General features: G+C 40.5%; 1 protein-coding gene across 3 annotated transcripts in view; it reads left to right on the top strand.

Moving 5' to 3' along the window:
• Positions 1 to 5,561: 5,561 nt before the first annotated feature.
• Positions 5,562 to 23,314, top strand: part of Usp53 (ubiquitin specific peptidase 53) — a 57,334-nt gene continuing 39,581 nt past the window's right edge. Inside the window, exons 1-2 of one of the 3 annotated variants that reach the window (XM_036190467.1) lie at positions 5,562 to 5,767; positions 20,928 to 21,589. In XM_036190467.1, coding sequence (XP_036046360.1) covers positions 21,446 to 21,589 — 144 coding nt within the window. In that variant the 5' untranslated portion in view covers positions 5,562 to 5,767; positions 20,928 to 21,445. Of the gene's footprint in view, positions 5,780 to 20,927; positions 21,590 to 23,314 lie in introns of those variants that run through there. The other 2 variants (XM_036190466.1, XM_036190468.1) reach the window with 2 other exon arrangements.

Below are 23,314 nucleotides of genomic sequence, written 5' to 3'. Positions count from 1 at the left end.
CCACATACAACCATGTCTACAAATAAACACCCTATAGCAAAATCTAGAAAGAATAGAGAATCCTTTTTATATGTTATGGATTAAAACTTGAAAACCTAATAGGATGTTGTTCTGAGTCTATATAACACATTCTATGAAGAACCTGAGGGTACTATGACCTGAGAAACTTAGGTCATATAAATTCATTTAAGAAATCAAATAAAACATGGATTATTTTGAATATAAACTTATAATGGATAACACAGCAGTTACAAAATATTTTAAAACAACCCTAGTTGAGTTATTCTGATTTAAAAAATCAGGAACATGTTAATAAGGTGACTGTTAGTAAATATCGATAAGAGCCTTATAATACACAAGCCTCCTGAGATGAAGATCCACTTCAGGGGGGAGGTGCATTTTAAATAAAGACAGAAAACTAAACTGTTTTCCTATTATTTATCATTTAAATATCTTATTCCTTTTTGTCTTCAAAGTCAAACTGAAGGTTGAGGTCCCAGCTAATGCATACTTCTGTGTTACGGTTTCATACTTTACATTGTACTCATAGTATTTCCTTCTTTTCCTTTGTTTACATTTGACCACTATTTTATATGCTCTGCTAGAATTCACTTCAAGTATTCTGCAGAATAAGGTTAAACGTAACAAATAAAAAAAGTGGATTAGTTTAATATTCACTAGGCCTTCAAAAACTGAGAGATTATATTTAGCTTGAGAGCACAAGAGGTATTTTCAACATGAAGTAGAGTCTTAAGAGAAACTGAAGCTAAAATTCCATTGCTGTAAAGGGCGAAAATAAGAGCAGTAGGTGCAAATTACTGGGAGGTGGATTTCAACTCATTGTGATAGATACATCTAAAGAGTTAGAAAGTCATAAAAAGGAAATAATGGGTTCCCTTCTCTCAATTAGAAGGGAACAGATCCTTACATGAATGAGAGTCTGGACCGAGGGCATACTGCTGGAAAATAGCACCTGACTTCTTGTAGTATTACACTATCAGGCAACACAGTATTGGTAATCAAACGACAGCACTAATGGTCACAATACAGCATAGTCCTAAATAGTTGCTTTTATCTAGAGCATGACATCATGTGTTTTATTTCTCATCCCAGTTTTTACAGATAAGAAAATCAGAATGTTTCACAGTAGAATAACAAGAGTATGACATTGGCTAAGCTAACTAACCAGCAAAACTTAAGGAGGCCACAGTTTAAATCACTTGGTGTCTTATCAGCCAGTTTTCTTGGAATAGCAGATCTTTGGAGAAACTGGGTGTAGAGCCAATGGTGTTTAAACCAAAGAAGGCTTTGTAAGATGCCAGGGATACTGAATTTGACCTTGTGTTTATCAAAACATCATGCCTCAGAGTTTGGGCATCCAGTGAATATCTAACCCTTGACTTCTTTGAAAGGGGAAAGATAACTTTCAGGGGCTCTTTCTCACCTTATTCTTTTAGGCTAGTGACAACCAAATACCAAGGGACATTGCTGCAGGAGCTTCCAGTGTATGTCTATATTGCTTTGCAGTCAGAGAAGAAAAGACTCTTTCCTGCAAATTTTATGAAAACTGCTGGCAAGGATGCAGAATCACTGGCCCACTAATTGCCTAACAGAAAGGGGTAAAAATATCCTGCCTAGGGTTATGCCCATCCTGTGATTAAGTAGAAAGAATCTTTACTAAAAGCAGGAAATTTTTATTTAGGGTTGGATGATTATTTGTCCTATGTTGTTTAGTAGCATCCTTGACTCCATCATAACCGAAACTGTTCTCGCTATTGCTAAATGTCCCATAGGAGAGAAGGACATAGGAAATAAAGTCAAATATCACAGTTGAGATGTACACAGGAAATAAAGAATGAAAGTATTGGCTAATAGGAGATACCAAGATATTGTTAGGGAAGTAAAGAGATCAGGGGTCTGTAGGCATTGGCAAGAATTTTGTATTTTATTTCATATAAATGATAAATCATTGAACAATTTTAACTTGGGAACATGAATACACTCTATTAAATAGACTAGTTTGATGGCTTATGTGAAAATGGATTTAAAACCATGAGAATAAATGAGAGCTGATGATCATACACTAAGGCATATCATTTTTTTAAAGCAGATTGAGAGAGGGCAGCAAGAGAGAGCAGGTAAAGGCACTTGCTGCCAAGACAGATGACTCAAGTTCGATTCCTGGGATCCACATGATGGAAGGAGAAAACTGACTTCCATAAGTCGCCCTCTGCCCTCCACACACATGATATAGCATGTGCACATACATATGCAAACATAATTGGAAGTAATTGTTTTAAAGCCTTGTAAAGTGAGCAAGAAAAGCTGATGAAGTAGGAGGAAATCTAGGAAAGGATTATATCACAAACATTGTGATGTGTGTGGAGGAAATGGTTTTGACTATTTCTCTACGAGGCTCATCCCTAAGTCGTGTTCTGAAATTTTTCTTTTTACTTTAGTTTCCCCGATAATTTTTAGTCATACTACAAACTAATCATACCATTCAAGAACTTACAAAGGCTTCCCATTATATCAACCCCACACTTGCCTGACTTTGTTTCTAGAACTTGGCTTTCTGAACAGGCACATCTCTTACTTCAAGTAGATCTAATTTTTGTCCAAACAGCTGTCTCTGTTCTGAGAAACAAAATCAACTAAAACTCTTCATTCCATTCACTAAATGTACATTTGCCAAACACTGGGGCCAAGTACTTAGTTATGCCCTAAAGCTACAGTGAAAGAATATTATAGTTCCTACTCTCTAGGGCTTAATTAATATATAATTACGTGTCAGACCTCATCATGAATGCATTTAGAGGAAAAAAAGGATTTTGTCTAGTAACTAATTTTGAGTCATTCTTTTAGCTGTTATTTTTCGATGCCACATTCCACGCTACTCCACCCAGTTCTGTCAAGACTTACCACACCTATAACTATTAAAGACTTCCAGGAACTACTGGATCCCAGCTCCTCAGGACAGAATGTTGCTACTCCTCCAAGTCAACAGAGGCAGGAATCTAGCCACAGGGTAGTGCATTCCTCAGTCTGAGTTATAATCAACCCATAATAATAGTTACACTGTACTGTGCAGTTCATGTGGACTTCACCTGAAAGATCTAGGATAGTAGATCACTAAAAAGCTACTCCCTTTTATGATCCCTTAACCAATGAGGCAAGGATTGTTTTTCATAATGTAGGTCTGCTCACTCAGGGACTATTTGAATCTAACTCCCAACACACACACACACACACACACACACACACACACACACACACACACTTCTCAAATACTTAGGTATACTAAAATTTGTACATTTGAGACTGTATGACAAAACGTGTACAGTCAGGATTTAGTCAAATTCTTGAGCAGTGCAAACTGAGGAACATTCTGTAATCTCTAAATTAAAAACAGAGGTAGACTGCTTGCTCTCCACAACTCATATACTTCTCAAAAATGACCGTCACAGTTGTTCTTCCAGTTAATTCTTAAGAGAATCAGAAAAATAACTGCTTTCATAGAAATATGTTAGCTGGGCAGTGATGGCACACACCTTTAAGCCCAGAACTTGGGGGGCAGAGGCAGGCCAATCTCTGTGAGTTTGAGGTCAGTCTGCTCTGGAGTGAGTTCCAAGGACAACCAGGGCTACACAGAGAAACCCTGTCTCGAAACACCAAAAAGAAAGAAAATTTAAAAAGTATGTCCGGCTGGGGATTTAGCTCAGTGGTAGAGCATTTGCCTAGCAAGGGCAAGGCCTTGGGTTCAGTCCTCAGCTCCACACACACACACACACACACAAAAAGAAGAAGTATGTCCAAAAAGGGTAAATGGGGGGACATGTTTGTCTCAGGAAGCTATGAAAAGATCTAAGAAAGAGGGGAAGTATTCAGTTGAGACTGAGGTGATCATGAGGGCCTGGTAGGATGGCAGAACAGTGGGGATTTTAGAATAGTGAGCATGCAGAAAATGGGGAAATGTCAGGTGAGGTTACCAATATTGGGGTAAGATCATGAAGGGCAATGCAGATGATGGAAGGTGTCTGGAAAGTTCCTAACGGGGTTATTGTGGTCATTTTCACGCTAGAGAGGTTGGAGTGGGAATGAGTTAGGAGACAAAACCATCATTTGAAGGGTGAGTTAGAAGTACAACAGGTGGGTATGAGAGATACTTAGGGAGGTGAGTCCATATGGCATAGCCACAGGGGCCGTGGGGTGACATTATTTGAAGAACAGAACAGAAAGAGTACAGATGAGTGGGGAGAAACCGGCTATCTATCAGGGTAAGAGAAAGACATCCAAGTCTATTTTAGGACATATTTAAGGCACTCATGTGAAACCCAAATAGACACTACAAAGGAGCCAACATAAGGATACCCATCTGGGAGTGCTTTGTATATAACACAGCTGATAGGTTAAGTCCGTGACAGGGAAGAGGTGACCTAAGATTTAATATCAAACACCACCACAAAATGGAGTGCTGTGAATAAAGGATCCACAAAGGAGGAAAAGAGTTTATAAAGTACATCAGAGGGGTAGCTGCAGAACCAGGAGGCGATGGCATGGTGCCACTTACTTTAAATTCTTAAGAGCTGGTTTCTCTCCCGCCTCTCCACTCCAAATTTTAATGCAGAGGACGGCGTCTGAAGCTTCATTTACTTCTCTTATGTGGTAAATGCTCAATAAATTCTCAGTGATCCAATCTCAAGCACAATAAACTCGCCGAATGTCACCCACCAACTTCCAAGGTTTCCTCATCCTATTCCTTCAGATAACAAGAGTCATCTATGCGTTTACCTAAGTCTGTTTTTAACACTATGGTCTACGCACACCAGCTTTGGAAAGATCTCGCAAAACTACATCTACCTTTGACTGGTTTTGATAGCGAGATGGCCGGGCAGGTTTTTGTTGTTTTGTTTTTCCTTTACCCATTATCCCTACGAAAAAGTTTTTCAAACAAAGGCAAGCCTAGTTCTCAATAGCCGCTTGCAACTTAAAACCTGTTCTCAAACACGGAAACGAAACTGCCAGATTTTCTGACAAATATTAACCGGGTCAACACATTAAGACTTTCATTTTATGAATGGTCACGAAACCACCAGCTAGGGAGAATACAGTCACGCCAATGGAAACCACTCAACTGCAAATAGACCGTACCGAGTCCAGCAAGCCATGAGAAACCTGGGGTGCCGACCCAGCAATGGCCGGACCCTCGGAACCTCGGCTCAGTTCCTGGTGGACCCGCACTCGGGTTACAAAACGGCAAACCAAGGCGGGGATCAGCAGAACCACCGCGCCTGCGGTGGAAACAGTCCCGGCCCCAAGCCCACAAGGCGGCTCCAGGGACCGCCACGTCTGTCCTCACAGCCCGCCCGCATGCCACCCCCGCGTCGGAGAGGAAAAAAAAAAAAAAAAAAAGCCCGGAAGTCCTGTTCTCGCGGGATCTCGCGCCGCGGTTATGGAGCATCACCCGCAGGAAAGCTGGGAATTCACGAGCGGGGGCGGGGCGCGACGAGAAGGCGGGGCCGGCGCCAGGGGGCGGAGCGTCCTGACGCGAGGGAGGGCGGGGTCCCCAGACCTGTTGATCGCAGGTGTCACTGCCCAGACCGGCCCCCGGGTCTTGGGTGTGCGCGCATGCTCTCCGGGGTCGGGCGGCTGCAAACGGCTGGAGCTGTCTGGCTGTGCGTGTCGCTTCGGCAGTCACGACGTTGTGGGTGTCGGCGTGAGGCGGAGCCGGGGGCCAGCGGGACTGGAAGGCTGCGGCGCTCCGGAGGTAGAGCTGGGGGTGAGTCTCGGGAGCCCCAGCTGGGCGGAGAACCCGCGCCCCCTCGGCCTGGCCGCGCTCGGGCGCGCTGACCCGGGTGGCCGCGGGCTGAGGGCGGGATCCAGCTGGGTCTGGATGTGCTGTCGGAGCTCCTGTCCCTCGCGGTGCAGCTCCGCTGCCGCCGGGGCGCTCAGCCTTGCCCGGGGCTCCAGCATGATCCTGGGGGAGCAGACTGGATAGGGTGTGCTAGCATCTTGGGTCGGTGGTTTCTCAGTAGCTGGACAGAGATGTACAAAGTCACTGTTTAGCTTCTAAACGGCGCTTTACGGTACAATTACCCAAACTAGTCGTCAGCGGCGCGGGAGAACAGGAAGTGCCTGCACAGGTGTAACTGGGAAAGCCTGCAGTCGGAGCCTGTTTGGAGGTTTTGTTGTTCTCCAGAGGTTTGCTTGACCAGTGCTTGCAAAACGTAACCGCACGTCTTAATCTGTTTGCAGTCTTCCATATCTGGAAATATAGTCTCCCCCGCCCACACCACCCCCCCAAACGATATTTTCAAGGCTACTTTTGAGGTACATTGACTGTCAACCTAAGTTCTTTGTTACTAGCATCTGAAGCTTTGGAAAAAATGCATGCTAATTTTCACATTTAAAAGGTGTAACAAGTGCTGACACAGTTATGATGGAAAGAATTGGTTAAATTGATAACTTGTCAGTTTTCTCTTGTTTTCAAGTCTGTGATGACGATCCTTCATCCTGTTAGGGAAAAATTAATAGGGAAAAAATGAAGAAAACAAAAATAATGTGTGATTTATCTGCTATTGTCAGAAGAATTTCAAATAGACTTACCGTGGGTGGGAGCTGTAGCATGAAAAATAAGGTTTTCACCTTATCTTTTAGAGGCTTTTAAAATGAGCTCCTTTGGATAACTTGTCTAGGTTCATGATTACTGACTATACACTTTATGAAAGCGGTTTATTTAGATTGTAAACCAAGCCAATGGTAGTTACATATTTCTTTCCCACCGGGTTAGAAAAACAAGAGACCCTCAAGGAGGCCTTTTCCTTAGGAATTTTTTTTTTTTTTTAATTCATAAAGTTGTAGGTTCTATCCAACTCGTGGTACTTGACACTGACTGTTCATTGCTATTTTCTCTAAAAGATGCAGATGTCACGTCTTTTTTTTTTTTTTTTTTAATAAAAAGTTTGTCATTTTAGTGCTGGGACACATTTTCTACTTATTCTTGTCCTTTAAAAAGAAAACCCACAATGCCCTTCCAGTTTCAGAATGAACTCTGTCTGATTCGAGATACTTTTTATATTATTTACTGTCAAAACTATATTTTCGCTAGTGTCAAGAAATGCAGTTTTGGTGTCCTGTGGCTTGGACAAAGTTAAAAAATGAAAACAAAAACTTAATCTATTTTAAGGGGTGATAGTGCACTTTTGGATGCTAAAGTCAGTTCTCCGTTATGAGACTTGCTGGAACTCTAGTTGTAGAAGGACTGAATGTTGCTCGACTCAACAACTTTCGGAAAATACATTTTCTCTCCTTCAGTGGTCATTTACGTTAACTGGCAAAGGTGTTGAGTTCCTATGATACTTAGCAGACTTGTCATTTCACAGGTTTAACTATAAGGTATGTCCTAATTATAGACCCTAATGACAATCTGTAGAAAGCTTGGTAGCTTGTCTGTTGCATGTGTGAACACAGTCTGCCAAGGTCTGAAGCTCTTCATGAGATCTTGTGTTAAGGAAGGACATGTGTCATCTTGGAGAAGCAGAAATTAGTGATATTACAAATGTAGTAGTGGTATGGTAGATTATTAAGTTTGTATTAAAGTGATTTTTGAAGTGTTTGTTTATAATGTATGTATATCATAGAAACAAGAAGTGAGTATAACTGCTCTATGTAAAAAATCCTTACAAGTTTTTGAAACTTTAAGGAAGTGTATATAACACCCTAACCTTTGCAAGTTATTGTTCTTTTTTAATAACAGGAATATTATATATACTACATATATAGATAGGATAGGCAAACACATTTGTACTATTCCTTTCCAAGTTAATTCATGTTCTCTACCAATTCTTTATGTGGTCCATGATCACAGATGTAGTGTTTGCCTATAATTAAATTATTTATTTATTTGTTTGTCTTCCTTTGTAGCCTAGGCTAACCTCAAATTTACAGTCCTCCTCCTTCAGCTTCCCAAGTGCTGACATGATACATATGCACCACTATGTAAGGCTTAGGATTGAATTTTAATATAATTGGCTTTCTGTGTGACTTTGATTTTTTTTTTTAATGTACCTTATTCTTTCAAAAAGATGTTATCAGAGGCGGCTGTATTAGGCCACTAGAAGTGTCCACAGGGCTCAAATTGCCTCATGTGTTCATATTTGTAATCTGGGGAATAAAATTTTATGTAAACCTTCACTATTGTAGCGCGTGTGTGTGCATGTGTGTGTGCAGTTGTGTTTGGTGAACCAGATCCTCATGGTAGGCTGGTGCAATGACAGCAGAGCTTCTACAGCTTCAGTCCATCTTAACTATTGCAGTAAATAAAATGGTGTCCTTTTGATAACATCAAGTTTTACCATGTTGAACAGTAAAAGATAATTAAAGGTAGCAGAAGGTTTAGGAAACATTGGGTGGTTGTTATTGTTGTTGTTGTTGTTGTGTGTACGGGTGCTTTTGCCTGTATGCATGCCTCTGCACCATCTGTGTTCCTGTTACCCACAGAGGTCAGAAGCTGGAGTTAGGGACAGTTCTGAGCTGCCATGTGGGTGCTGGGAAAGCAACCACTGTTAACTGCTAACCATCTCTCCAGCCTCAAGAAATACTGTTTCTACCTTCGCTTTTGAGTTTTTCTGGTTTTTCTCAATAAACCTTTTCTAACATACTCTGTGTACTAGGTACTAGAGATTCAAATATTAATGAAATGTTAAGTAATCGTAAGTCAGAATTTTTCCTTATCTTTTTTTTTTTTTGTGGGAGGGGGGTGCTTTTTGAGGCAAGGTCTTGTTGTATAGTGTGTTCTGGAATTCACCATGTAGCCTAAGCGGCCTCAGACCCAGGAGGCTTTACCCTCCTGGGTGCTGTGCTAGTTAGTAGGCGTGAGCACCCACCCCAGCCTGAATCCTTCCTCCCCTCGGTCTCATTTCTGGCTAGCCATGCCCTCCTCCCCGGAGTGAGTTTCCAAAGTCGAAAGGGTGCTGGGCTAGCTTTTTTCTCTTCTGCCAGATTCTGCTTCTCTTCCTGTTCTTTCAACTTCCAGCCCCAGCACACTGCTGAAGCAGATTCTGATTTGACCGAGGGTGGTAGGCTCTTGCATCTTTGAGTTACATTTGGAGAGCACAGTGTTGCCACAGCACACAGACAAAATATCTAAGGGAACATGAGGCTCTGTGAGCCATCATCTTAAGATTAAGACGACTGAGCAGACAAGAGATGATAAGGTGAACTGGGGAGCATTTCAGGCCATAGCAAAGGTGCATCTTCATGTTATTTTATGAGGTAAGTATAGGAACATGGATTCCATCTGTGTCAAGAGTCAGTCGGTCTGGACATTCTTGCCCATCAGTACTTCATGCTTAGGCTTTTTCTGAACTCTCTAATCTGCATATTGAAGCCTTTCTCTCCTAATAACTTCCCCAAACTTAGATAATTGCTTGAGCCTACAAGATCTCCCCTCCTATATAGTGCCGCCATATAGGCATGGTCCTTGGGGGCATGGTACCAACACTGCCAGAGGTTAGGAGATTGTTCTGTATCTGCAGTGCCTGTATCAGGCTTGTCTGTCTTGCAGCCCATGGGCAGTCTAGGCCCAGCCTAGCTATGAGTGTGACTGGACATGTTTGTAGATGATAGCATCATATTTCAGTGTCAAAAGGCAAGACACTGATAGGTGATCTTTGTTAGGAATGCTTTTGTGAGGCCTTGTTACTTAGGACTTCTCCATTCCCCCCTCAGATTCATCCAATAAGTACTGAAGATGCTTGGGATTTGCTTTGCATTTTCAGAGACCTAAGAGGAGACAGTAAAAAAGACACATAGTAGGTCCATTATATAATGCTTTAGAAGGTAAAAAGTGCCAAGGTAGAGAAAAATGGAGCTGGGGAGTTAGGAAGGTAAGGTAGAAGTCATGGTAGTTTGCAACTTTAAATAACTGCAGCCTGCATTTAGAAGACAAGGCTTTAGAAAGGAGGGAAGGTGGATCCATGGGGGTCCGGAGAAACACTAGTAATTCCAGGCAGCGATACCACTGCCAGGCTCTTGAGAGTGGGAGTTTGCTTGATACCTGTTTGAGAGTGACAGGGAGCCAGTCTGCTGGAATGGAAAAAAGCTGAAGGTCAGGTAGCTAGAAGTGAGGTTAGAGGTGGGGTGTAGGTGTATTAATAGAGTTGCTGTAGTGTAAATGTTTGTGAACCCTTAAAATACCTAAGTTGATACCTAATCCCAATACAGTAGTGTTAACAGGTGAGGTCATTAGGTCAGGAAAGCAAAGCTTTCATGAACGAAGAGGTTAGAGTAACCTTGCTCAACTCTTCTCCCATGTGTGGATGAAGAAGAAAGTCAGCCTTCACTAGTCACTGTTACCTTGGTATGCCCAGCCTTCAAAACTGTGAAAGACAGGTTTGTATTATTTATTATATCTAAACAAAGGTATTTTGTTATAGCAGCCAAAGCAACCAAAAAACAAAAGGCATAAAATCTTAAAGCTTGATAAGTTAGACTTCATCAAAATTTAAAACTTCAAAATTAAAGAATTCTTAAAGGTCAGTAAGGCACACAACCCAGTAAGATCATGAGTAGAAGATTGAACATAATTTTTTCCAAGAAGTATGAAGGCATGTAGTGTGAAAAGTTGCTCAGTGTCACTAGTCTTAGAAATGTGTGTGCCAGACACATTGTAACAATACAAACCACAGTATATCTTAAATAAGAGACATTGAGGTAACTATTGTTGGTGAAGACCTAGTGTAGATGCATCCCTCCAATGCAAGTGTCAGGAATTTAAAACTAGTATTTGAAAGTTTGCAATGCACTTTGGTGATTTTTTTCTTTAATGAAGTGAAACATAAACAGGTATACATCCCAGTAATCCCAGTCTATATATTCTCAAGAGAAATGTGGAAAGGACAACAAAAAACAGCCTATAAAAGACTTGTACTCAAGTGTCCATGATTATTTATAATAACTATAAGATGGAAACAATCCAAAAATATAAATTTTGGTATATTAATTCACAACAACACTACTTAATCATAAAAAGGAGTGAACCATTTGCTGAATTGTGCAGTAAATTGATGAAACTCATAATTTGTCCAATAGAAATGAACATTATACAATTTCATTTGTGTGAAATTCTAGAGAATTAAAATTATGGGAACAAAAAGCAGATGCATGTTTACTTCAGCTGGATGTCATAGCTCTCTATTATGGTGTAACAAATTACCACAATTCGGCAATTTAAAATAATTCCTATGAATTCTTTTACAGTTTTTAGGTGAGCCAGTCCAGATGGGTTCAACAGGGTCTCTGTCCTTGATTTCCCAAGGCGGAGGTCAGAGTATCAAGCAGGGTAGGCTTCTGGCTGGCAGAGCCTCAGGAAGAATCTGCTAGCAGGCAGATTCTTTGCCTTGTAGGACTAAAATCTCAGTTCTTTGGTCCTGAAGCCTCCCCACACTCCTCATGTGGGCTCCACACCCTTGTTACCCTGCAGGAATAAAATCTGTCCACCTTCTCCCCACTCCCCACAAGCTAAAGAGTGCCCTTTTTGCTTTGAAGGGCTCCTATCGTTAGATTGGCCCAACCGAAAAAAAATCTGCTGTTATCATCTGTATTATAAAACATAGATACCATCAGTGGATTGCTCTCACCTGTCTTCATGTTTTGGAGAGTAGGGTGAGTTCATGTATGTACGTGTGTGTGTGCACATTATTTTACTTCTGCCCGCCACACTGGCAAAGGTTGTGGCTGTGAAGAGGCTTGAGAGAGCTTTCAGAGGATTGGAAACAGTTGGCCGTGGTAGTGATTACATGTCAAAACTCACTCAGCTGTACATTAGAGGAATGAATTTTACTGACTAACCATGACTCAGAATAGCAGGCTAGTTTTTAAATCCTAGATATAAAATTACTAATAGTTGAAATAAATTGATACTAGTGTCATCCAAACTGTTTAATTTTTATCTTATTGAATACAAAACTGATCATAGTATAAGCAGAAGAAAAAAAGAAAAGAGTAAGAAAACTATAGTAGTGTGTGTAAAAAGATTGGGATTAATACAAAGCAAGAGTCAACAGCCAGCCCAGCCTTAGGCCTTCTTTTCCTGCTCTTTTTTTTAGACTTTTTGGAAGAGTCTTTTTTATTCATCTATCTATCTAGATATTTATTTATTCACTTATTTATTATGTGTATAGTGTTCTGCCTACATGCCAGAAGAGGGCACCAGATCAAATTATAGATGGTTGTGAGCCACCATGTGGTTGCTGGGAATTGAACTCAGGACCTCTGGAAGAGTAGCCAGTGCTCTTAACCTCTGAGCCATCTCCCCAGCCCCTGATTTCCTGCTCTTATGCACTTACTCATTTGCTTACCTATCATTAGTCTGTCACAAAACACCCATCTATTATAAACAGTCCTGTACTAAAGTAGCCTCCCAGACCTGGTATGAAGTTTGCCAGTTTGATGGGTGTATAGTATTGTGTTTGAGTTGGTGATGGTCCAGAGTTGAAGTGTGTAGCCATTTAGTCTTCTCACCTATTTCCCACATGTGTAACTTGTTTTCAGCCTTCAGCAGTTCGTTGCGAGTTCTGTTGGTTGTAGTTATTGCAAACTTGTCTCATCTCTTTTTGGAGAGAATGATTGTTTTCTTTTTTTTTCTTTTTTTCTTTTTCTTTTTTTTTTTTTTTAGTCCTTGGAATTGTTGTGATTTGTAATCGGTCTTTTGTTTTCTGTTGCATTTAGAACTTGAAATTTTAGCAACGTTTAAGCTTGGTGTGTATTGCTTTGTAATTGAGTTCTATATATTTACCTCACATTTTGTTATTTAAAGTGTTGGTTTGTTGTTTACTTCTCATTCCTACAACACTCTCCATGGCAATTTGGTATTGAAATGATTGAGAGTCCCTTTAATTTTGCATGATTCTAACATTGTTGCATTAAATTTCTTTATATTTAGTTTGTCTTTTTGCATTTGTGAACATGTTTATACATAGATAACTTTATGAATTATATAAATGTGCCTAGCCTACACATCAGTTATTTTTGGTGTTTTCCTTCCTTTTCCCTATTGGTTGAGCAGTCCCATTTCAAATACAAATGAAATTGCTTGGATGTTCATTCACATAAAACATACAGGTTCCCACACTTCATTGCTTTACCAAATGGGCTCGTTGTTACATAAAAGCACTGTTGCTTTTTTTTTTTTTTTTTCCCTTTAATTTGGTCCCAAGGTTTCTCTGGAGAGTGGCTGTAAACAGGCCTTACCCTGAAAGCACTTTAGGCGATTTGGGTCAGGGGTTCTTATGTATTTCTCATGGTATTTTTGTTCTGGAGTATAGCCTAGTGCCTCAGCATCCAGAACCTGTGTGTTCCCAGGTGATTATCTCACTTGGAAGTTACTTATGGCAGATACCCTTGTGGTTCTTGCTCAACCCAGTTTAGGTTACCCTAGAGCTCTAAGGGGAAGGCAGTCAGTTTGAGTGTGTTTAGACAGAGGAGGCATCTCTAAAACACATGGAACAACGGAAGCAGTTTATCACTTTCAGACCCAAGAGAGGGCCAGGCCAGTAGGAAGGAGAGGTACCCCTAAGGACACACCCCCACTAGTGGGTGAGAAACAGGAAGGGAGGACCTGTGGGTTCAAACCTTGAGTGGGGTCCAGGATGCTGTGTATGTAGTGGTGTATTCCCCAGAGTCTGTCCAGTGTTTGGAGCAGCCTGCTACACGTTCCATAGAGTTACATACACTGCAGCTGTGAGACAGACATGCCACTTAGCTGCGCAGTCTTTTCAGAGTGTGAGACTTGAGCAGGTGAAGTGCATTGGATCTAGCCACCCCATAAGAAACTAGTCAGCAGGAAGCAAATATATAGGACAGATAAGGACCTGTATCTACCACACTGGTAAGTGGGAGGAGGTTAGTGAATTAGAGCTGTGGAGGGTTAAAGGAGCCCCACCTCTCATAGAAGAAGGGCCACTCACATTGAGACTGGATGCAGAGTCTCTGCAAGTGCATTGTTAGGCTAGTGTGTTTCTGCTGCTGGTGCATGCCTTGGTTTCCTTCCTGATTTGCTGCTGCTACCCAGCTCACACGGACAAAGTAATGCTTTTATCCTGCAGTGTTCAACTCTTAGTGTTGGATGTTTTGCAGCAGGGGAGTGAAGTTTTTGTTGTTGTGTGGGGTGCATGTGTTGTATGTATGTGTCACGTGTGTGTGCTGCTGCCTGTGGAGGCCAAAAGAGGGAGTTAGGTACCATGGAGCTGCTGTTATAGGTGGTTATGAACTGCGTGGCTGGATGCTGGCGACAGAACTCTGGTCCTCTGAAAGAGTAGCAAGTGTCTTAACTGCTAGGCCATCTCTCCAGGCCTGAAGTATGTTTTACATGTTCAATTTTAATGTTTGTTGGCTGGTAGATTTATTGCCAGAGGACATGATAGTAGGGGTGTGTGTGTGTGTGTGTGTGTGTGTGTGTGTGTGTGTGTGTGTGTGTATTTTTAACTAATCAACAATAAAAGTACCGTTTCTCTTATTCCACCAACAAAACTTACTTTTAAGTTCTTTGCCAGGTTGGTAGCTCTTAATACTACATGATATTGTCTCTGAACTGGAGAAACTGGAGAATACTTTCTCAGCTATTCCAGAGCAGGATTCAGGACTGAGTGTGTAGTCTTATTCATTGTAGGTCTTGTTCCACTGGAAGGATATAAAGCAGAGTAAGCACACATAAGGTAAAGTCTCTAGGACCTCCTGCTTGTGAGCTTATGCAGGACACTCCTTCCTCCAGCAGTGACTAGAGGGTTGCATAAACTGTCTCCCAGGAAGCCACTGGAGACTGTGTTTTATGTTGGTGGATGTCTACAGAGTCATTCTCTACTGAGAATATACCAGAATTCTAGCCTTCCAGAAGGAAAACAGAAGTTTGAGATCAGTCGTGTTGTCTGTAGTTAGTACAGTTTCACTCTTGTAAGTCAGGAGGTAAGAAGCCTCAGAGTTGTCAGAGGCCAGCCTCTTTCCAAGCAGACCAGGGTAAGCCAGACCTGCCGTCTTAGGTTTTGTTTTGAAATACAGTTCATGTGCAGTATACTTCCCTATTCAAACATGCCAGTAGTCCTTAACTATTCACTCAAGTGTACGCCATCACTGTGATCTTAGAAAGAACACTTTATCACCTCCTAGAAAACAGAAAAACAACCTTGTCCCCCTTAGCTGTCACTCCCTTCCCAGACCCAACATTCTCTGCTTACCTCTCCAGTTCTAAGCAACCTCCGATGTGCTGTGTGAAGGGAATCACACTGTGTGGGTTTGTGTTTGGTATTTTCACAGCTTGTATCCAGTTTTCATCCTTGTAGTATGTTACCAGTATTTCATTCCTTTTTATTGTGATTAATATTCCATTGTATGACCACACCAAGTTTTGTTTATCCATTTGCCCATCAGTTGGTGGAATTTGGATATTTCCACTTTTCAGCTATTATGAAGAGTGTGTTACTTCTCTTCTGCATAGCCTCCCCAATATTTACTTAGGCATAGATATAGACTGCCATTTGGAGTAAACTCTACCTTTCATTCTTTTGACACATTTTTATTTATAAATTTCCAGCAGCTACAGTCTCTGTCAATTAGTCTGAAGCTTACCATGTTTGGATATGAAGGGCTATTTCAAAATGTAGTTTATTTTCCTTGTGGCCTGTGATAATTTAGTATTGAGAAGTAATGGTTCTTTATAAATTAGGTAACATTTAACTTTGAGTCTGATTCTGGGGCCACTGTCAGTGGGAGAATTCTATCTCTTCGGTTTTTTTCTTCAACTACTTAGTCTTTTTGTTTTATACTCTTCCTTGAAATAATTTTAGGGCTATATTTTCCTATGCAGTTATCTGGACCTTTAAATTTTTAGAGTTATTTTAGAAGTTCTTTTACAATGTTTTCACTGCTTACATATCTATGGTCTTTTCTCCTTCATCAAGTCATTTGGTTTTATATCTCCCTTTTCTTTAATCAGCCTTGTGAAGATTTGTCTAATATAGTAGTTTTTGCAGAAACATAGTTGTATTCATTCTCTGACAATTTTTGTTCTACTTCTGTTTTTCTTCATGTTATATTTTGACTTTAAGTTATCCATTTTGCTTGTTCCAAACTCTCAAGTTGAACTCTAAATTCTTACCTCTTTCTAGAAGTATTTACTTTTTTTTTTCTTTTTTGGTTTTTTGAGACAAGATTTTTCTGTGTAGTTTTGGTGCCTGTCCTGGATCTCACTCTGTAGACCAGGCTGGCCTTGAACTCACAAAGATCCGCCTAGCTCTGCCTCCTGAATGCTGGGATTAAAGGCGTGCTCCACCGCTGCCTGGTTTGCTTTTTCTTTCTAGGAATTATTATAGAATTTGAGTACACTCATGCTTCTTGACTTTTAAATCCTGCTCTCTATGTGTATTTTGCATTGCTTTTTAGTGCTTTGTATGAACTTAAAAATATTTCTTGTAGTTCTTAGGGTTTTATACTATACTATCTCAACTCTTCCTAGATCCACCTCCTTCCCCACCCATCCAACTTTGTATTGTTGTTGTTTTTAAACCCATCAAGACCAATTTGTGTTGCTTAAATATTCTTGTGTCGCCTTCCTTTGGAGTGTGATCTGCTTATTAGGGGCTACATTCTTAGAAAAAGCTGACTCTCCCTCTCCTAGAAGCTGTCAGTTGTCAGTAGCTCCTGAGCTAAGGGTGGGACTTCCTGCCCACCTTCCTCTCCATTGTGGATTTGACATAGTTTGAGCTTGCAGAGGTCTGTGTGGACTGTCTCAATTTCTGTGCATTCATATGTGTAGTTTCCCTGCACTGTCCAGAAGATACTGTTTGCTTCAAGTCACAGACCACATCTGGTCCTTACACACTTTCTTCCTCCTCTTCCACAGTGATCCCTAAGCCTTTGGAGGGGGTGCAGTATGTCTATTCCATTTAGGGCTGAGCATTTTGGTCCCTTATTCTCTGCACCTTGGCCAGTTGTGGACCTCAGTGTTAATCCCATCTACTACAAACAGAAGCTTCTCTGATGGGGGTTGAGATTTGAATCAATCTATGGATATAACCTGAAATTATTGCTCACAAATATTTTCTTCTCTTCCATTTCTTCTGGTAAGCCATCCTTTCAATTTTTTATTTTTGTTTTTAATTTATATGTTATTGTCAACTAGCTGATACTATATTGATTGTCTTAACTCTTCTTTCATTTTCTGTTGTCTTAGTTAGGGTTTCTATTGCTGTGAAGAGACACCATAACCACAGCAACTCTTATAAAGGAGAACATTTATTCAGGTGGCTTACAGTTCAGAGGTTTAGTCCATTATCGTCATGGTGGGACATAGTAGTGTGCAGGCAGACATGGTGCTGGAGGGGGAGCTGAGAGTCCTAAATATGACACTCTAAATATGACAGGAAGTGCACTGACTCAACATTGAGCCAACCTTGAGCAAAAGAGGCCTCAAAGCTAGCCCCCACACTGACATAGTCCTCCAACAAGGCCATACCTCCTGAGAGTGATGCTCTCTATGAGCTTGGGGGGTAGGAGGGGGCAATTGCATTAAAACTCTCACACTTACATTATAGAGGATTCAGTTCCCTACCTTTTTGGGTTTTGTTATTTGCTTTTTTTTTTTTTTTTAACATATTTATTTCTTTATTTATTGAGAGAGAGAGATTTCCTGTATATGACCATCTCAGCACACATGTACACATATGGCAGTGAGGACAACTTAAGGGAAGTGGTTCATTCTTTCTCCCGTGTGTATTCCAGGGGTCAGACTCAGGTTGTCAGACTTGTTGGCAAGCACCTTTAACCACTGCTCCTCTTACTGGCCTGCATCTGCTGTGTTCACATTTTCTAAGAGTCCAGTTCTATTTACTTGAGGAGGACCAAGTCATAAGTTAGTCCTGTTTGTTGTGGTGAAGCAAGGTGACAAGGCTCTAATATGTGTGTAGGCTGATATCAGGGTGTAGAGAGGAGATGGAGGGACTTCGGTGATGAAGTCTGGGAATTTATTCCCAAGGAGCTCCTTGTTGCCCACTTACAGGAATGGTAGTGTAGAATAAAATCTCTACAGTAGGGGCAGGACAGAGTACAAAGGGGCTTTGCCTGTTCTAGTTACCACTTCACAAACAGGTTTTGCTGTAATACAGTCTTGATGGAAAATCTCCCTTACCCCCGGATGGCACTGGGTCACTTTACTTTCCTGTCTTTGAATTGTGTGGGTTCAGAGTTCTCCGGAATAGGAAGGTTACAACTAGAAGTATCTTCATGGTCTGTAGTATTTGGCTCTCTCCACCTCTTAGCCGCTTTCTCCTATAGGAGCCAGTCACTTTTGGTATTCCCAGCCTTTCTCCCTGTTTTTCATTAAACTGACTAACATTTGTCTAATCTTTAGGGATAGGTTAGAGCAGTGATTCTCAACCTTCCTAATGCTGCGACCCTTTAATACAGTTCCTCATGTTGTGCTGACCCCTAACCATAAAATTATTTAACTGCTACTTCATAACTCTAATTTTGCTACTGTTAAAAATCATAGTGTAAATTTTTGTATTTTCCAAATGTCTTAGGTGACCAATGTAAAAGGGTCATTTGACTCTCAAAGGGGTCATAACCCACAGGTTGAAAACCACTGAGTCAGAGGAAAGACTGGAATACATACACGTTTGACATCTTTCATAGGAATGGAAGGCACAGCATTTTTAAAGTATCTGTGTCTGTGCCCTTCACAAACCTGAGTTCCTAAATTGTTTCACATATCTTACTTCATAGTATAGAATTGGTGGCAAAGTTTTGGTGAAAGAATAGAATTCTAAAAGGATTTTCCATTAAAAATAGAAATTTATGGCTTAGTGATAAAAATGCTTTCTGTACAAATGTGTACACCTACGTTTCAATCTCCAGACCCCACATAAGAGTTAAACATGTAGCACAAGTGTTGAATCCTCATACTCCTACAGAGAGCTGAGAGGCAGAGACAGGGGAATTCCCAGAACCTCACAGGCCAGCTAGTCTGGCCTACATAGCAGAAAAACAATAGCAGGACTGTCTTGAGCAAGGCAGAAAGCACAGACCAAGACCAGACACACACACAAAAATTTAAAATAAAAATAGAAACTTGCTTCTGTACTAATTACTTTGTATAGCTGTGATAAAATACCATATCCAGTGCGGCCTACGGAAGGCAGGGTTTATTGTGCTTACAGTTTCAGAGGGATAGGACCACATCACTGTCATGATGGGGACGTGGTAGTGAACAGCAGGCATGGTGCAGCAGCTGAGAGCCATCACATCTTGATCACTACAGGAGGCAGAGAAAGCTAAGTGGGGATGATATGGGCATTTGAAACCTCAAAGCCCACCCTCAGTGACATATCTCTTCCAATAAATCCACACCTCTTACTTCTTCCCAACTGGAAAAAGTTCTACCAACTGGGGACCAAGTATTCAAACTTGTGAGTCTGTGGGGGCATCCTCATTCAGTTACCACAGCTACCAATAACGAGCTCCTTTAATGCTGTAAAAACATGGCTGAGTTTATTAAAAGCAGTAGATGTGATGTGTTTCAGAATTAATTTAGATCTCTTTAAGAGGAGGTTGCAAACTATAGAGTTAAATAGAGGAAAAGCCCAACATACTTTGTAATTTTAAAACTATTTAGTCCTATTAGGCAGGTGAGTTACTGTTAGTACATTTACGAGGTGAGTAAGCATTGACTCTGGGATGGGAGGAGTGTACCTGAGACCAGGCAGCTGATAGACTGTCCTGGAAACAAGATCTGTTGACTGATTCTTTAGAGACTGGTGGCTTTCTTCTTCCTTCTCCCCTGTTTGTTACCTGAGTGGGTATTTGATCAGTGATAGCAGACTGACCTCATCTCTCATCTTTTGTGTGCTGTGAAGGAGGACTTCAGTGACTGTCACCAGAGTTGTTGTAACAGAGTTGTAACAACCCGGCAGCTGTTAAGACCCTGTGTGTGTGGTCTCTTTCCTGTGGTCCCTTTACACATGCTTTCCTCCTCAGCACTTCCCCTGCTGCACTGGGCTTCTTCGTGTTCCTCTACCATACCAGATAGGATCCAGGCTCAGTACCTGAAGTTGCTGTCCACGCTAACTGGGGTTCTTCCCCTCAGGTGGCTTTCCCTTCTTTAAATCTTGAAGTAGATATAAGCTTCTTAGTGAGTCGTTTCTCATTGTCTTGCTTAAAATGTGAGGTGCACATCCCATCCTGCTTCCTTACCCTCCGCAATTAACGCTTAACACACGGCTCTTCCAGGGCACTCTGTAGTTGAGTGCGTTGTCATTGCGTGAAGCTTCATTGACTGAGCTTCTTCACTGCGTTAGTTCAGTGCTCAGTACAGCACATGACTGGTAAGTGTTTGTTAAATGAAGGAGTGCAAGAAGGAAATTCAGTTGATTAAAGGAAGTGTTGATAGCGAGGACTTGGTTTTTAATTCTGAGTTGAATCTTTAAAGTCCATTAAAACAGGAGCACACATTTGTTGGAGTACTTCACTAGAGGTTTTTATCTACTCTGGTTTGTCATTTATATCAATTTACATAAACTCTAACTTTCTTAGAAAAATGGTCTGTTTATAGACTAAATATGTATTTAATACAATAATTTATTGTTGGCAAATGCAGAACACCACCTCAGATCTAACTTAATTTTTTTTTAGAGAATATTTTTCTTATGAGACCTTCCTCTGTACATTGCAGTCTTGGGATAGGTAGTGATTAATGTCCTATCAACTTAAGAAAAAATCTAAATGATATGTTTTCATTTTCATATTTCAGAATGCTATTCCAATCCTTCTGATGATGAGTTGTAATTCTTTATTCAGTGATTATGTGAAATAGTAAGTGAGAAAGTTTTGATCAGCTTTTATTTAAACATTTCTTCCTTTTTTTTTTTTTTTTTTTGTAGACCTTCTTTGAGGTTACACCAACGAAATCTGGAGTCACCTTTGATAAATTCACCTGGATCAGAGAGAAGCTGCGTTATTAGAGAAACATCAAGAAGCAGATGACCAGAGGAACCCTGCAGATACCAGCTCTGCACCTTGGATCTTCTCTGTATAGTTTTAGCCCATCAGGACTAATGACTTACACATTAAAGAAATTGATCCATTCATCATATTATTTTTAGCAGTTAAAATTAGTTTTCATCAATATGTACAACTTATAAAATTTAAGAGTTATAAAACCTGTAAGGCTTTGTTTAAAACAGCTTGCTTTTTAGCACTCAAAACTTCAGCATTTACTTTTTCTTATCACAGTCCTCAGAAATGTAGACTATCAGGAAAGATATGGACTTGGAAGCATCCAGTTTTGTCGTGGATTGCAGTGGATTTAAGTGGACAACTCAAGACATCACTCATTTTGTTGTCCAAAATACCACATGAGCTTATTACTTAGCTTTAATGCAAAAGAAGCTGCTTGAAAATGGCCTGGGTAAAATTCTTACGGAAACCTACTGGTAATCTTGGAAAAGCCTATCAGGCTGGAAGTTTGTTGTCCCTAGCCCCTACTGTAGGCCTGTTAAATGAACCCGGACAAAACAGCTGCTTTCTTAATAGTGCTGTGCAGGTGAGAATGTTAACTACAGTGTATCTAAGGGACTCTTGTTTAATGGTTCTTTTAACTCTTCATTGACTGGGATGCCTTCTCTGTGTGTGTTGGGAGTGTATGTATCTGTTTTTATATCCATGAGCATGCAGGTATACATGTGTGCACATGCATGGAGGTCATACATTAATCAGGTCTCATTCCTCAGCTGCTCTCCACCACAGGTTCTGAAGCATGGCCGCCCACTGGACCTGCAGCTCATCCATTCAGCTAGAATCCAATCATTCCCATTGATTGAGCTTCAGGGAACTGTCTGTCTCTCCTCTTTCACCAGAGCTGGTTCTCGCATGGGTCCAGGGGTCCAAACTCAGGTCCTCGGGCATGTATGACAAGCACTTCACAAACTGACCCTTCTGCTCAGCCTTGGAATACCGTCATGTACCTTAATGACACACAAGATAATCTCGCTGAACATTCGGAGTTAGTTTATAGTAATTGGAAATGATGTTTCTCTACAGTATGATACATTTGCTCTAATGTAAAGAGCATTTTTATTCATAATGCTTACTAAATTAAGAATATTTTAAATGAACATTTTTGCTTTAATTATCTAACACTCTCCTGCATCTTCTTGTAAAAATAAGTCTAGTGTAGATCCCAGTAGATGGGATGAAAAGAAATGAGCCGTTGAGGTTGAAGTAATGCAGATTTATTTTACTTCTGTAATTCAGCTCCCTTCACCTCACAATGACCCTTAAATTGCCTCTGGAATTATAATTTGAGTATCACTGTTTTAGATTAGATTAGCTAAAAATTATTTCATACCTTTTTAAAATTATTTCAAAAAATGTGTAAAATTTGCTATTTTAAATAATCTTTCTTGTGTATAATATGTTTTACTTTTTTATCAGTTCCAGATGTTTTCTTCTGAACACTAATGGTAAATAGAGCCATATCCAGTTTGTTTAATGAATATACACATCTGTGATGTGCCACACGCTCCAACCTCTGAATCGTCTTGTTCTTAGTTGCCTTCCACCTGGAACAGATGTCTACCCTGAAAGTTCTTTAACTCAACCAGGAAAGGGAACCAGAGGTGTTAAGAACATTGATTCTAGTTCACTTTGCACCTTAAACAGCAGTGCTCCACTTAGCTCAGATATTCCGCTGGTCTTGTTAAGAGAAAAGGGAATACTTACTGAATGACGCTGGGTGTGAGGAGACCCAAGCACCACATGCTTCCATTGGGTCCGACTGCCAATTCAATTCAGGTCTTTTCCTGTTTTCTACTTTACAGTTTTCCTTTTCTTTAGTTCCCACAGTGTGTGTGTGTGTGTGTGTGTGTGTGTGTGTGTGTGTGTGTGTGTGTGTGTGTGTATGTTTAGGGAGACAAAAGCATGTTATAACAACAAATTCCAAGTATGGAAATGCTCGTAGTCAAGAAAGTAAGAATATTCTCTTGGTAACGTATTTTCTTTTTAAATGGACATTCCATGGAGCTTTGCCATAAAGACTATTTTTCTGTACGTGTTTGTTTATGGTACTTCCTGCTACATTAAATGGAACCACCTTTCAATGTAGAAACCACCTTTTTTTCTGCTTGAAGGACCTTTACTAACTTTTTTTTATAGTGCTGGTCTATTAGTAATGTATTATTCTAATTTTTGTATGTTTGAAAAAAATGTTTCTTTCCTGTTTGAAGGATTAATGGATTAAAGCTGAGTGTGGTGGTGTGTGCCTTTAATT

Source organism: Onychomys torridus, chromosome 6 (genome assembly GCF_903995425.1).
Source record: "Onychomys torridus chromosome 6, mOncTor1.1, whole genome shotgun sequence".
Taxonomy (NCBI): Eukaryota; Metazoa; Chordata; class Mammalia; order Rodentia; family Cricetidae; genus Onychomys; species Onychomys torridus.
Note: the sequence above shows the minus strand (reverse complement) of the source record. Positions and strands in the feature narration are given on the sequence as shown.